This window comes from Rhineura floridana, chromosome 2 (genome assembly GCF_030035675.1).
Source record: "Rhineura floridana isolate rRhiFlo1 chromosome 2, rRhiFlo1.hap2, whole genome shotgun sequence".
Lineage (NCBI taxonomy): Eukaryota > Metazoa > Chordata > Lepidosauria > Squamata > Rhineuridae > Rhineura > Rhineura floridana.
The window spans coordinates 124857900-124872689 of record NC_084481.1 but is presented as its reverse complement, the minus strand read 5'-3'; the positions used below and the strand labels follow the sequence as shown (position 1 = coordinate 124872689).

At 39.8% G+C, this 14790-nt stretch overlaps 1 protein-coding gene across 14 annotated transcripts in view; it reads right to left on the bottom strand.

The window, feature by feature from the left end:
* MICAL2 (microtubule associated monooxygenase, calponin and LIM domain containing 2) overlaps nt 1-14790 on the bottom strand; it is a 204897-nt gene that overhangs the window by 3370 nt on the left and 186737 nt on the right. For 3 of the 14 annotated variants that reach the window (XM_061610425.1, XM_061610427.1, XM_061610433.1), the window contains exons 30-34: nt 10532-10617; nt 6623-6715; nt 5638-5731; nt 1846-1945; nt 274-1124 (exon numbers count right to left, since the gene is read on the bottom strand). In XM_061610425.1, coding sequence (XP_061466409.1) covers nt 989-1124; nt 1846-1945; nt 5638-5731; nt 6623-6715; nt 10532-10617 — 509 coding nt within the window. In that variant the 3' untranslated portion in view covers nt 274-988. Of the gene's footprint in view, nt 1-272; nt 1125-1224; nt 1518-1845; nt 1946-5637; nt 5732-6622; nt 6716-10531; nt 10618-14790 lie in introns of those variants that run through there. The other 11 variants (XM_061610428.1, XM_061610430.1, XM_061610431.1 and 8 more) reach the window with 8 other exon arrangements.

The following is a 14790-nucleotide window of genomic DNA, read 5'->3' as shown; positions in this document are numbered from 1 at the left end:
GGGAGCCCACAAGCAGGACCTGAGCACAACATCACTCTCCCCTCCTGCGGTTTCCAGCAACTGGCATTCAGAAACATACTGCCTCTGTCTGTGGACACTGACGGGGTCTCCCACCTAGGCCACGCACGATATCATAGACTTGCCAATAAGTGCCCCCCACAGAGATGATTCTTCATTCCAACTCAAATCTGCGAAACTCTTTTTATTGTCATCACCATATCACCATTTTGAAGAACATGGATAAGAGCTGAAGTATTATACATTTGGACTCACTGAGACCGCTTCCCACTGCAGAGGATATCTGGGGGAGCTATGGGTGATGAAACAGCTAGGGCAATGGCTTGAGCTCATGAAGTGCAAGTGTTGAAGCAAATGCGAAGAAACACTGGTGAGAGCACATTATTGTGCCTATCATGTGGCAGTGACAGCAGCAAAGAAAACTCACTTTGTTAACACCATTATGTCTTGAGGTAACCATCAGGTAGAGCTATTCTGGGTGGTGAAATAGCTATTAAAATTGGGCCAGTGGGAGAAATAGCAGAGGTGTTGGCAGCCTCCTGTGACAAATTTGCAAGGCACTTTGGCGGCAAAAGCCACTTGTGTCTGCATGGAACTGAAACCCGCTCTTACAACAGATCTGGTAGAGGAATCCAGAGCACTGTTGAGTGGTGTGTAATCCATTTCAGTTGTGTGGCCCGATTATGCGGTCAAGGTTCTTGGAAGGTTCTTGGACTACATGTGTACTAGTTCCTTGCCCTTCATGGTCTGTGACATCTAGTTGCGGGGAAGGGTTGACTGGGTTTGAATTATTGTAATGTGCTTTACATGGGGCTGCCCTTGAAAATGATCCAGAAATTACAACTGGTGCAAAATGCCTGTATTCTGACAGGGACAGCCCTACACAACTTGGGGCCGAGGTATCTGAAGGAACACCTGTCCCTGTATCTGCCTGCCTCTGCCCTTAGATCTTGGAGGTCTGAGGTCTGTCTCATTGTCCCACCATCAGGGAAAGAACATTGGATGTTAACACAAGATAGGACCTTCTCTGTGATGGCGCCCTGACTTTGGAACATGGTTGGGCAGGAGGTGTGCCTGGCACCAAAACTTCATGGAAATTACAGCACCTGGATTAGGCAAACACAGGCAATTATGAATGGTTAGACATTGCTGTAATGTGTATATAATTGTTGTGATTGAATTTGCTGCTGATTATCTCTTCTTTGCTGTTGATTGTTTTACTGGTTTTATTTTATGCTTATTTCTTTTATGGTATATTACTTTTGATTGTTTTAATATTGTTGTTACCCACCCTGACATTTATATGAAGCATGAGACATAAACATAAATAAATATTTACACAGCAATGAAACTGTCTCCACCAAGCTCAAAATGATACATTTGTACACAATCATGTTGTGACAAGTTGTAAGTGGTGTCTGCACAGAAGGATTTTTTTTTAAGGTGGTCATCTGGCACTTTTATCAATTTGTCTTCCAGTGGATGAAGCGCCTAAGGATCTATTGGGATTCATCACAAGAGAACATATTCTCCATTACTAACAGTACCTTAGGTCCACAGTAAATATGTGTTTAAAACCGACTGTAGCTTTTGGGTGCATTTATTGTAAAACTCTTCCACCTGCAAACAACAATACTGGAAGCAGCAGCAATAGTCTTATCTCTGTACCCTAATGGTGATATGCTATGCAAGGCATAATGCAGCAATTTAGTTCAATAATGGGCACCTGCATGCATCAGGCAGAAAATTCTCTGCCTGGAATATGAGCATATTCTCCCCGTCTCGGATATTTTCACCACCAATGGCAAACAGTGAGTTGTTACTTACATGATCAACAGTTCAGATTCATAGCGCATTAATTTATTCTTCTCCAGTACAAGCTCAAACCATTCATGTAGCAGCTGAGTTTCATCTTGTGTGCATGAATCTATTTGAGATATTAAGAAATAAATTTGCAAGATCAAGTTTTCTTTCTCATGATAGTACTGCCGTATCTAAGATGTCACCCTGTGCAGAGACCAACTCTAAAAAGTACCAAATGCATTACATATGCACTTATAATTTGTTGCATATTTTGTTATAGTCAAACGCTACAACTAAAAGTAGCTGAACTGTCAGCTAAATGATATATTTAAAAGTTAAGTTCTATGTTGCTGATACAACTGATTTTAAGTTACCCACCTCTATTCCTGATTCTCTCGATAATACATTTGTTCTCATGTTAGGAGATAAAGCAGGGATTGCCAGTGTGGTGCTCACGGGTGTACATATACCCTCAGAAGCCTTCCCTGGCACCTCCACCTACTGAAATTAGGCTTGAAGTAAGCACTCTATTGTAGCCAATATAATAGGTTGCCATGAGTGCTTGGTTGTTGTGTGTGTGGTGTCCATGACAGTTTCTCTGGTTTGAAAATATGCCCACAGACCCAAAGTGGGTTGGCAATCTCTGATATAAGCTACCATAACACAAAAGTGTTGCTCTGATTTCCAGGATCCCAGGCAGAGGTCTTGCCTGGTCTTGGTACTTGAAACCTCTGAACTCTGGGTCCTTCTACATGTAAAGCATGAATTCTGTTGCCTTATGCCTTCAAGGGCCAGTATTTTATTTATTTATTTATTGAATTTGTACCCCACCCTTCCTTTCGAAGGAGCCCAGGGCAGAAAACATAAACAAAACAATTTAACAAGAACAAGAAGCCTGCAGGCCAAAGTAAGTCAGCTCTGTCTATTCTGGATTCTCCTGAAATCATAAGAGCCCAGCAGGATGAAGGCCAAGGGTCCATATCGTTTGGAAACTTGATATTTTCCTTTTTTTTAAAAAAAATTGCCTTTGCATCAAAGTTGAAAAGTCACACCATTAAGTTTCTTTCAGACACTTGTTTCCAACAGAAGCCATCCAGATGCCCCGTAGAAACCCTCAAGCTCAGCATGAAGGAAACAGTTCTCTCCAGATGCGTGACCCAGCTCCTGGAATTCAGAGCTGTACCCACTCTGAACAGGAAAGTTCTATTTAGACACATTATGCACCCCTTAGTTATCCATGAAGTTGGGGCAATTGCTTCTTACTCAGTGTGTGAAGCCAAAAAAACAAATTCAGATCCTACTCACATTCAGAATAACTGCCTAATCTATCTTATTAGCATCCATATGGAGTACAAAAACACACTGTAAGGGGAGATATGGCTAATTTGAAATATTTCTATCTTTTTTTAGCATCTTCTGAACTATTAGAGAATTTTGATCCTCCTCTGGAGAATTTTTTGGCAAAATTATATCCCCAATTTTGTTGTTTGTGAATTTTGGGTGCAAATGTGGGTCCAGTTCAATACTGTTGAATTTTACAGTAATATTGTTGAAGAAAACAATGGGCTTGACCTCCCGACTCTTTCCAGTCCTCATCTCTAAGTCCCTTGGTTCACCAGTCATCCTTCATCTGCCAGTATACCACAGTTTCATTCAATTTTAAGTGAGCTGAAATTCATCAGAAAATAATTTAACTTTTTTAAAAAAAATAAAAAATCTTTTTCCGCCTGCTTGAAAAAGCTTGGGTTTTTTCTCTCTTGTAACCTGTTGGAGAATTTCTGGCCTCTTCTGGAGAACATCCAGCAACACCCCCCTCCTTTGTCTCCCACAAATAGTGTGGAGAATTTTGGGGAGATATTTTAGCTCTGCTCTAGAAATAATAATTTGTTTGGAAACCCCAATTGCTAGTGATGCAGTAGGGACCTGCAGATTGGGAAATGCTACATGGCTAGGGAGCAATCTTGGAACAGCTTATGTGAAAGCACTACTGAAGCTCAATAGGTGTGGACTTCAATCAGTGCTCAGATTTAAGGCCATCAGAAGCCAGTGGAAGCTGGTGTGAACTTAAAAAAAGACAAGAAAGAAAGAAGTAAGAAAAATAAATAAATAAAACATAAAATAGACTTATAGGCAGATCACAATCAGCCTGTTGCCTTCCGATAATTGCCAACATTATTCACAGGACTGAGATTATTTCTGATGCTTCTAATGCATGAATTGTTGCTGCCCTAATTGTGAGATCCTCAAAGCCTCATTTTACTCATCAGCCTTTGGAGCACTTTGTTTTGCCCCTACACATGTTCTCTTCTTACTCAGTCCAGTAGCTAATGAATAAACTCCCACCAACAAAAGAGCCTTTCATTCCATGCTCTCACAATTATTAGAGGGGAGTTGCACTAATGTCACAGAAGACTTAGTGTTCACAGGCCTGTCTCTAAATCTGGTTATTCAGAACTCTTAGCAGCTCAATAGTATTGCTTAACTGTGATGATTTTCTAATTACCGTAATAATCGCCTATTAAATCGCTTGAACTCCATAAGTACAGCCCTGCTTAAATACAGCTTAACCTAATAAGAGCTGGTCATTCATCAAGATATAATGCACATTATTTTTAAAAGAGTGAGTGAATGGAACAGTAACAGCTGTAAGTGTCCATTTAACAACATAAATATAAATAAGCAAAGCCCAAAAATTAATAGGTTTCAAGAGTGGTTTGCAGAGCCTATGAAAAATTCTACATGGGAAAATTACAGATGAAGAATAATCACTAACCCCGTCTAAAACACCTCCTTCTATAGTTGTTAACCAATCAACAGAGGTGCGGGGGGAGAGACTAACCATAATAAATAATTAAATTACTATAGATGGGGAAAGGAACAAGAAACTTCAGTTTCTTGAGACACACCAAGGAGGTAAGATCATGACATTTTAGTGGACTTGTAAGCCCCAGTGGACATTTAGGTTTTTAACAGCGATCTGAATGTGATGCTATCTCCATGCAGCGCTTGCCGTGCAGCTCCTCCATATGGCAACCATTTACTTTTCCTCCTGTCCTGGTGCTCATCCCACACATACATAGGAAATATTTGACCATGACACTTGCTTGGACTCAGGAGTCTTCAGGAGCCAATAGCCTTGAGTCAGCCCTGATGTTCTGTTTATTTGTTGCTAGTATGTGCAAGGAGCAATTGTTGACACTGCGTCCAAGGCAAATGCTGATAATCAAGTGGGTATGAGTCTCTCCAGAGTACAGAGGGAAAGGGGGAAACACTTGCCCCCTCAAGTATTATTTTCAAGGCTACATTTGAAGTAGAAAACACCAGCACAACACCGACAGCTACACAAAAGTTAAAAAATGGAACTGAACACGAAAGCAAGATGTAAGCACACAGCATGATTTTAAAAATGACAATTTTGTAATCAGGATTAAATAAAACACTTTATAAGCAAAATATATAAACTCACATTTTGCAGAGCACATGGTAAGTTGAAATCAAAGAAATTGTCTGAGGATCTCCCTCTCATGGCCAGGCTGCTCTTCAATGCATGATGAAAATTACAGTTTTTAAAATTAACCTAATTGCAGGCTGAAAATTAACTATGTGATCAGGGTCAGCTTGCAGTTGCGTGCATCACACTAAGGCTTCTAGGGAACAATATTAATAATAGCTTCCTTAGCCTCAACTTCATCCTTTTCCCATCATTAGATCTGTACCAAAAGTCACAAACTGAGCAGGAAGTTATTTTCCTAATGAGCTCTATTGTCATTAGGAAAGCTAGCTTATTCTTCAAATAGATTTCCTTGCTCTGTTTACCTGATTCTCCTCGTAGTTCCCTCTCTAGCTGAACACCATACACCTCCAGAGCTCGCTGCTTTTCCTCTATTTCTTCCAGTAGTCGCTGGATAGCCTGGAAAAATGAATATATAGTTTCAAACAGTAAATTTGCCAAAGGATTACTTATGAATATTTGGAGCTGCCATATTGGTCTATGTAAGCCAGTCTCTGACTGGCACAGGCTCTCCAAAAAACAGAGGCAGGGATTTTTACAGCCCCTTCACTCTGAGAGTCTCTAAACTGAAGATGTTGGGCATTGAACTTTGGACCTTCACCATAGAAAGCATGTGCTCAGCCACTAAGCTATAACTCCTCCCCATTTCCCTCTACATCTTCTTAATCAACTTATAAAGATGTATTTTTAATACAGGCAAGCATGCTTTTCTAAGCTGCTCTAGCGTATAAACATGATGCTGGGAGAAAAAAAACTGCATGAAAATATTTTGGATTTTATAAATACACCTACATAGTCCAGTACTACTGGTATTACCAGAATCTACCCTGCATATGTGCTCTTTGGGACCTATATAGAATCATAGAATAGTAGAATTGGAAGAGGCCTATAAGGCCATTGAGTCCAACCCCCTGCTCAATACAGGAATCCAACTGCATCCAATATAGCTATGATAATTGGTAAAATCCTACTCAGTCCGGAAAATCCAGTGTGCTTATCCACCACCACAGCTTTAAAGAGAGAGGGGTTGCATATAGAATCAGAGAACCACAGAGTTTCCAATAGTCAAAAGAATTCATGTCTGAAACTGTCATGAATTATACAGGTGAAAACAAGAAACAGATTATTGTATGGAAGCACATGAAGGAAAATGGGAGTCAGAGAACTTTGTATCAGTTTCAGGCAACATTATTTTGGTTTCTCCCACAAGGTCTTAAATTTACCAACTCATCCACCACTAACTAAATTTGGTTAGCTCATTAATTCTGTGGAACAGAAACTCCTGATAACCTGTGCTTTATGCAGCCTTTTTAGTTCTTCTTGTTTAACTAGTTGCTTTGTTTCCTTTTCCAACATTTTGTTTCTTCCCAGAGTTCTCTTTGTCTACAGAAACAAAAAACACCAAAGGTAATCAATACTTTGTACTTAGCCACAGCTTTTCATAGACTTGCCTTTTAATGTGGATGTTCAGTACTTTTTGACTAGTGTTGGCTAGGCACATTCTGAGCCATTTGTCCTTATCAATAGGGACCTTGCTGCAATCTTACTAGGCAAGAACATTTTCTGTCGATAAGAGTAGCAGCAATGCTCCATCAGTGAAGATGAAACTGCACATCTAAAAACCCAAGGCAAATTATCCTGGTGACTAAAATGTAAACATGAGGGAATATAAAGTTGCCATTCAGATCTTGACCTGCTTATACATCTGCAAAATGCTAGTAATTCACTTGTATTCAAACACAAAGAATATTCAAACGTTGGGGGGAAAGGATTTTGTGCTAGTTGTGAGTGGTTTGGCTGAGCTTCTCCAATGTCACAGACAGGTGGGGCAGTCAGAGAGGTTGCCCTGATTTCCTTCCATTGGCTGAATGATAAAAGATAAAAGAGAGAGAGAGAAAGAAGATCCTACAAAAGGAAGGGCAGAGGAATCATGGGCCTAGAAAAGGAGCATCAAAGGTAGCAGACATACTCAGAAAATGTATACACAGTAACAGAAACAAGTTGTAAATAGCCACCACATTAAAAAGAGCTCTCTACAAAAAAAAAAAAAAAAATCATGTCGTTCCCAGTAGGACTTCTTATGGTCCAGGCTTTTCCCTTTTCAAGAGTATTTTTCCTACCTTTTTTCCTCAGTCTCCTCATAGCCCCTTGTCTTTTGTTTTTTGAGAGAGAACAAGGCAACCAATCTGTCCCAACTAGCAAAGGAAAGGCAAAGGAAATGACTATCAAACAATATATATATATATATATATATATATATATATATATATATATGTACTGCCTTCAAGTCGATTCTGACTTATGGCGATCCTATGAATAAGGTTTTCATGAGGCTGAGAGGCAGTGACTGGCCCAAGGTCACCCAGTGAGCTTCATGGCTATGTGGGGATTCGAACCCTGGTCTCCCAGGTCATAGTCCAACACCTTAAGCACTATACCACACTGGCTCTCTATCAAACAATAAGAGAATGTATAATATTGAAATGAGAAAAGACAAAAGTCAAAAGAATTTTGAAGGAAGAAGAAGAAATATGAGTTACAGACTATAAACCACTTTTGGAGACTTATTTTTAGACAAGAATAAATTTAGTTAGCTGGTATTAGATTGAACTCTGATTTCTCTCTGTGTAAGATTCCTGCCTATTATATAAGTAGAAATATTGTCACAAGGAAGAATGAAGTGAGAACAGAAATCTTGTTTCTTCTTCATTGGGCTACACATGTATTATTTATTTACTTATTATTTGATTTATATCCCGCCCTTCCTCCCAGCAGGAGCCCAGGGCGGCAAACAGAAACACTAAAACAACTTTAAAACATCATAAAACAGACCTTAAAATATATTAAAACAAAACAACGTTAAAAACATTTTTTTAAAAAGCTTTAAAAACATATTTTTAAAAAGGGTTAAAACATATTATTAAAAAAACACATATTAAAAAGCAATTCTAACACAGACGCAGACTGGGATAGGTCTCATCTTAAAAGGCTTGTTGAAAGAGGAAAGTCTTCAAAAGGCACAGAAAAGATAGCAGAGATGTATTGTCCTTGTTCATGGTGACCACCCTTATTAGCAAAAATAATGGTGGCAGTATTCCTTTGGAAGAATACAATGTAATACATGATATGCAAATGTGTGTAGATAAACACAGATGGCCATTTTTTAAAAAAGTGGAAGGCAGCAGTGGGAGGGGGTGGTTTTTGAAGAGAGCAGCAGTGGGAGGCAGAAGCTTAACTCTTTCCTGGCTGGCTGTTTACCAACTTTCCCTCTCCCAACTTTCCCCTTCAGGATTCTAAGCACTTCAGAACAAAACAAAAGGCCTTGGGAGTTTGTTAAACATATTTGTGTATAATGTGTAGGAGACATTTGGAAATGGATTGGAAAAGGAAGGAGACACGACCACAAACCAGCTAGAAGATTGCTATAGATAGGACACTACAACAAATACCTGCAAGAATAAAATATGCAGAAGTGCGTGATACGCCTGGCTTCAAGCTCAGCCAAGATAGCATCACCAGCAAAGAGCCTGTTCTCAGAAACACTGCAGATCAGTTGCTGAAACAATGTGCAATTTTGGCCTAACTTGAATCTTTGCAGAACCACATTCTGTTACACATTTTGCACCAGCATTGACTACAATACACTTAGCATACTAATCACTGCAGTGTTTAAATTTAAAATTTTAAATATAATTCATTTTCTGGCAATATACTTTACAATTATTTACACTATTTTATGTAAAGTCTGTACATTGTTTTTTGAATATTTATTCACATTTTTATGAATTCATATTTTACTAGCAAATAAACAATAACCAGTAAAAAGAATTCAAATGGAGGTATACAAAAGTCCAAAACAGAGTCTTTACTTTGGTAGATTCATTTTTGTTAGCTGATTGAATCCTTTCACAAGCAGCCATGGGTAGTCAGTGGTTTTGAGTTGATTGTGAGGTATTTACAAATGAAGATAAACCACGTTGCTTCAAAGTCACTTTTTATAGCATTGGCTTAGATATTTATTTGAAGTGGTCAATCAATTTTGTTAATTAAAATGAAAATACAAAATACAGGAAGATGGTGTTTCATGGTTAACATGACTATTTCCTTTCCACCTCTCCCCAATTATATTGTTACCTACCAAGGTCCAAATGAAGGCTAATGACACAGTCAAGGCATAGCATTAAGTTTTAGTCTCCTGTTTGAAGAGCTGAATGACAGTGTACTGGAACACCCTTGGACTATTATGGGTACATATATATATTGGGGAGTGGGGGAGAAATAGGGTTTGACAGCCACTATTTCTCTGACAAAGACTCCTTGGACAGCAGTATGCCAAAGAGCTGTTCAGCAGATAAAATTTTTAGTTTTAGGATTCCATTCTTGTGAAAGGAATTTGTCTTCACCCTGTTTTTAATATTGTATTTTAAATTGCTGTAATCTGCTCTGGGACCATATGGTGAAGGGCTGGTAATAAACAGAGTAAATAAATGGAACAAACAACAACAAGGTGTGTTCTTCCTCTACTGTTGGCAGCAGTATGCCTCTAAATACAGTTGCTGGAAAGCAGAAGCGGGGAAAGTGCTGTTACATTCAGCACCTGCTCATGGGCTTCTCATAGACATCTGGTTGGCCATTGTGGGAAACAGGAGGCTGGAGAAGATAGGCTTTTCTTACACACCTATCTTATTAATGCCACAAAGAACCTGGCATCTGAGGGTGTCATTGGTGCTGGGCTGAAAATCTTATTTTGGAATTAATATAAATTAATAAATGATATGTATCATTTAATTATAATTGGGAGATTTTCAATGCTAATCTTACTCAGAGTAGACCCATTGAAGGTAATAAACATAACTACCTTAGGTTCATTAATTTCAGTGGTTCTACTCTAAGTAGGACAGTTGAATACAATCCCTTATTACCATTTCTTCACTGTGGCAGCTGCATTTATTCACTATTACATTATTTCCCCCCCTTCCCATTTGCTAGCTGCAGTTATTCATTTGGGACCCCATTATCTACAGTGGGGCTCCAGGTAAATCTTGAGTGAGCTCTATGGGAGAGAGGAACTATTGTAATACCCTTTCATACTTGGCACTCAAGTAATATGTTGCAGAGATTATTTTAGACTAGACCTTTAATATTTCAAATAAAGTGCAAATCAAAAGGATTCAGGGAGGAAAGTATTCAAAAGGTTACCTTGCATGGCTTGTGTTCTAATTCACCATCAGAGGATGAAGAACAATAGTCAGTGGCTTGTTTTCTGACAGGTAAATGTTCAGAACCTAAGAGAGGAAGAAATAACTCAGTGATACAGACATTATTTTCATCCTGAACTTTAAATGGATGTTCACCATAGCCACTGAGATTGCACCTGCCCATGGCTTTGCGAGGCTACACCTGACAGAAATTTGAAACACTGGCTAATTATATTAATTAAGCTTTTGGCAACTCTCCAAGGTCTTCACTACTTGGCAGTTCAGTGCCCCCCCCCCAGCAAACATATCAAGTTTTATGTACAAATCAGTTCATTCCTATTTCCATTGTAAGATGGCTCAGCTGCATGCAAAAATCAGATCTGTTAGTAAAATGCATATCTGAAGTTAGCCATGTTATCTAAATGATTGTCTAAGACTTACCATGCAGGGTAATTGAATGCACAAAGTCTGAGCCAGCTCTTAAACAAATTACCCTTATGTGGCTTGTAGCATCTGGCACCCATTTTTACTCTGTGACATCTGCTCAGTGTAAAAGAGCTGGCGTCAGAATGTCTGGTCATATAAAAAAAGTCACAAATATAATCAGAAGTAAATGGACTTCATGAAGGAGATTTTATCACATAGCCTCATGCAACATAAATATTTCATTAATTAGGTCTAAACAAATGTCACATATATATTTCACTCTCTCTGTCTCAAGATTAGCACACCATATGTTAACAGTAAATGCTGTACATAATAAATAGACACACCACAACAATGCATTCTTCCACAAATTTCCCTAAAACAGAAATTTCAGATTGAAACTTACACTCAAAGATTCAAAATTATTCTATTTTTGTGCCTATAATTCTAGTTCTCCCTATTCGGTGTAATGTTTTAACAGGCAGGGAACATTCCCATTTGGTTTTTTAAAAAATTGCTAATTCATCTCATCCTCCTTTCTAAGAAAACAGAAGAGGTAGAGGGAACATCTGGTGCTACACTTAAACTGCTGCAGGGTTAATAATTAACACCTGGATTATGGTGGCAAGCATATGCTGTTTAAAATGACTGAGGACTTCTTGCTTAACATAGGTAAGGGCTGTAAGCTCAGTGGTAGAGCACTTGTTTTGCATGCAGAAGGTCCCAGGTTCAATCCCCAGCATATCCAGGTAGGGCTTGGGGAAAAGTGTCTGAACTGTATGGACCAATAGTCTGACTCAGTGAATACAACATTAGGCAGAAGCATAATGTCACATCCAGCAAGTCAATTTTCCCCACCAAAACATTTTTATGTATCCTTTGACGCACACAGGTGACTAGATTCTGATTGCAATCTAGCAAGATTATTTGTTTATGTACAAGCAACAGTGCACACACTTCACAGTTCATTGTACCTTTTCACCTTCAACAGCACACCTTACTAGGCTGCATTTTACAACAAAGGGAGTTTTAAAACCAGTACTGCAATTTACTCAGGGAACTGCAGAAAGAGAAAATAATTGAATAAATCCTGTTGCTCACAGATCAGAAAACAACAGCAAAGGTGTAAGGAGGGAGGAAAAGTCCTTTGTTATAGGTTGGGGTTAATGATGAGACCTGGGTCTGAAAAGTTTAAAGAATGAATAATCAACAATCAGCTCAAGGGCCACATTCCCTATCTTTGAACAGTAGGCTACACATGCTCACACACACCTAGCTAACCTCCATTCAGAGGCTTTGTGTGAGATATTGTCATAGTTCAAGATCACATTCCATCCAGACAAAAGCACTTGGGGTACTAAGCAGAGCCATTGCAGGGTGTGGCCTGGAGAGCATTCCAAGGGCTAAACAGAGAAGCCAGGAGGGCCACATCTGGTCCCACGCCTGAAGTTCCCTACCCCTGGTATAAAAAGTTGAGTACATTTTGTGTTTGTCCAGATTGTAGCATGCTATAGAGAGCAGGACATACCAAGATGCAGCATGTGCCAAGGAGCTATGGGAGAAGACATACCCTTTTGTCCCATAATATAGGGAGCAGTAAACTCCAGAGGCAACAAATGTTCTCAGTGCAAAAACACTGTTGCGCACCACCCCAATCTCCAAGCAGTGAGAGATTTCCAGGGGGCCCTGCGCTTACCCAGGGGGTTGGTTTCCTTGGAAAGAAGGCCAGTGGAGACTGTGGTGTCTTTATGAAATATGGTTTGTTTATTTACACACATTCCAACCTGAGCTTAAGATGGAGGGGTTCAAAGCATCAGCAGTCCAATAGATCTTGCATTTTCTGTCAGGCTTATAGGAGGCATCCTCAAGCCATGGTGCAAAGAGCTAGCCTTTCTGCCTGCCTCCAGCTCCCAGCCTTTCTTCAGACTCAACTCAAAACACAAGCCTCTCCTTGGCTCACACTTCTTCACATGGGGTCTCCTTTTTCTCTCCAAAGAGGCTTTCCATTATCTCCCCATTCGTTGCCAGTGCTCCTGGCGCTCTCGTTGCCTTTTCTGCTGGTCGTCCTGGCACTCTTGTTGCCTTTGCTGCTGATCCTGCTGCCTTTGCTGCTGGAACACCAATTTTTTTTTCTGTTCCAGGAGGGTTGCTGTTTCTTCCTCCATTTTAACTCAGGCACACCTTGCTCCTAATGCTTCTTCGAGGAAACTCAATTCCGCTTCTAACACCAGTGTTGGGCAGCACTCCAATCTCCAAGCAGTGCAAGATCTCCAAGGGTACCTGCGCTTACCCAGAGTTTGGTTTCCTTGGAAAGAAGGTCAACGGAGACTGTGGTGTCTTTATGAAATATGGTTTATTTACACACATTCCAACCTGAGCTTAAGATGGAGGGGTTCAAAGCATCAGCAGTCCAATAGATCTTTCTTTTTGCATCAGGATTACAGGAGGCTCTCTAAAGCCATGGTGCAGAGAGCCAGCCTCTCTGCCTGCTTCCAACTTCCACCTTTTCCTCCAACTCAACTCAAAACTCAAGCCTCTCCTTTGGCTCAGGAAGGGGGGGGCTCTCCTAAAGAGTTTTCAATAACAATAGGATCTCCCTGGCTCATTCGCCAATTAAGGGGTACTTGATAGGCTCATTAACCCACCTGGCCACTCTATTAGCCTAACAAAGGGAGATCTGGCCAGCAGAGCAGATTTCTCACCTCCAGGTGCAGAGTCCCAACTCAGAGGCTGGAAGGGGACTCATAGAAGTCATCCATCTTAACCCCAAACCCATAACAATACTTTTTTTCTGCAGGGTACTGAATCGGTCCAAATTCTGACAAAAATTTGTCAACAAATATGGAAAACTAAACAATGGCCCACAGACTGGAAGTGTTCGATATACATCCCAGTTCCAAAGAAAGGGGATCCCAGGGAATGCAGTAATTATCAAACTATTGCCTTAATATCCCATGCAAGTAAAGTAATACTCAAGATTCTACAACAAAGGCTCTTACCATATATGGAGTGAGAAATGCCAGACGTCCAAGCTGGATTTAGAAAGGGAAGAGGCACCAGAGATCATATTGCAAACATACATTAGATAATGGAACGGACCAAGGAATTTCAGAAGGAAATCACCCTGTGCTTCATAGATTACAGCAAAGCCTTTGATTGTGTAGATCATAAAAAACTATGGAATGCCTTAAAAGAAATGATTGTTCTGAGGCACAACCTATACCCTAGACAAGAGGCTACTGTGCAGACAGAATATGGAGAAACTGATTGGTTCCCCATAGGAAGGCTGTGTGACAGGGGTGTATTTTATCATCCTACTTATTTAATCTATATGCAGAACATCTGATACGGAAAGCAGGATTGGGCCAAGATGAAGAAGGTGTGAAAACTGGAGGGAGAAATATCAATAATTTAAGGTATGCAGACGATACCATACTCTTAGCAGAAACCAGTAATGATTTGAAACGAATGCTGATGAAAGTTAAAGAGGAAAGCACAAAAGCAGGACTACAGCTGAACGTCAAGAAGACTAAAGTAATGACAACAGAAGATTTATGCAACTTTACAGTTGACAATGAGGACATTGAACTTGTCAGGATTATCAATACCTTGGCACGGGCATTAACCAAAATGGAGACAATAGTCAAGAAATCAGAAGAAGGCTAGGACTGGGGAGGGCAGCTATGAGAGAACTAGGAGAGGTCGTCAAATGCAAAGATGTATCACTGAACACTAAAGTCAGGATCATTCAGACCATGGTATTCCCGATCTCTATGTATGGATGTGAAAGTTGGAAGGTGAAAAAAGCAGATAAGAGAAAAATCAACTCATTTG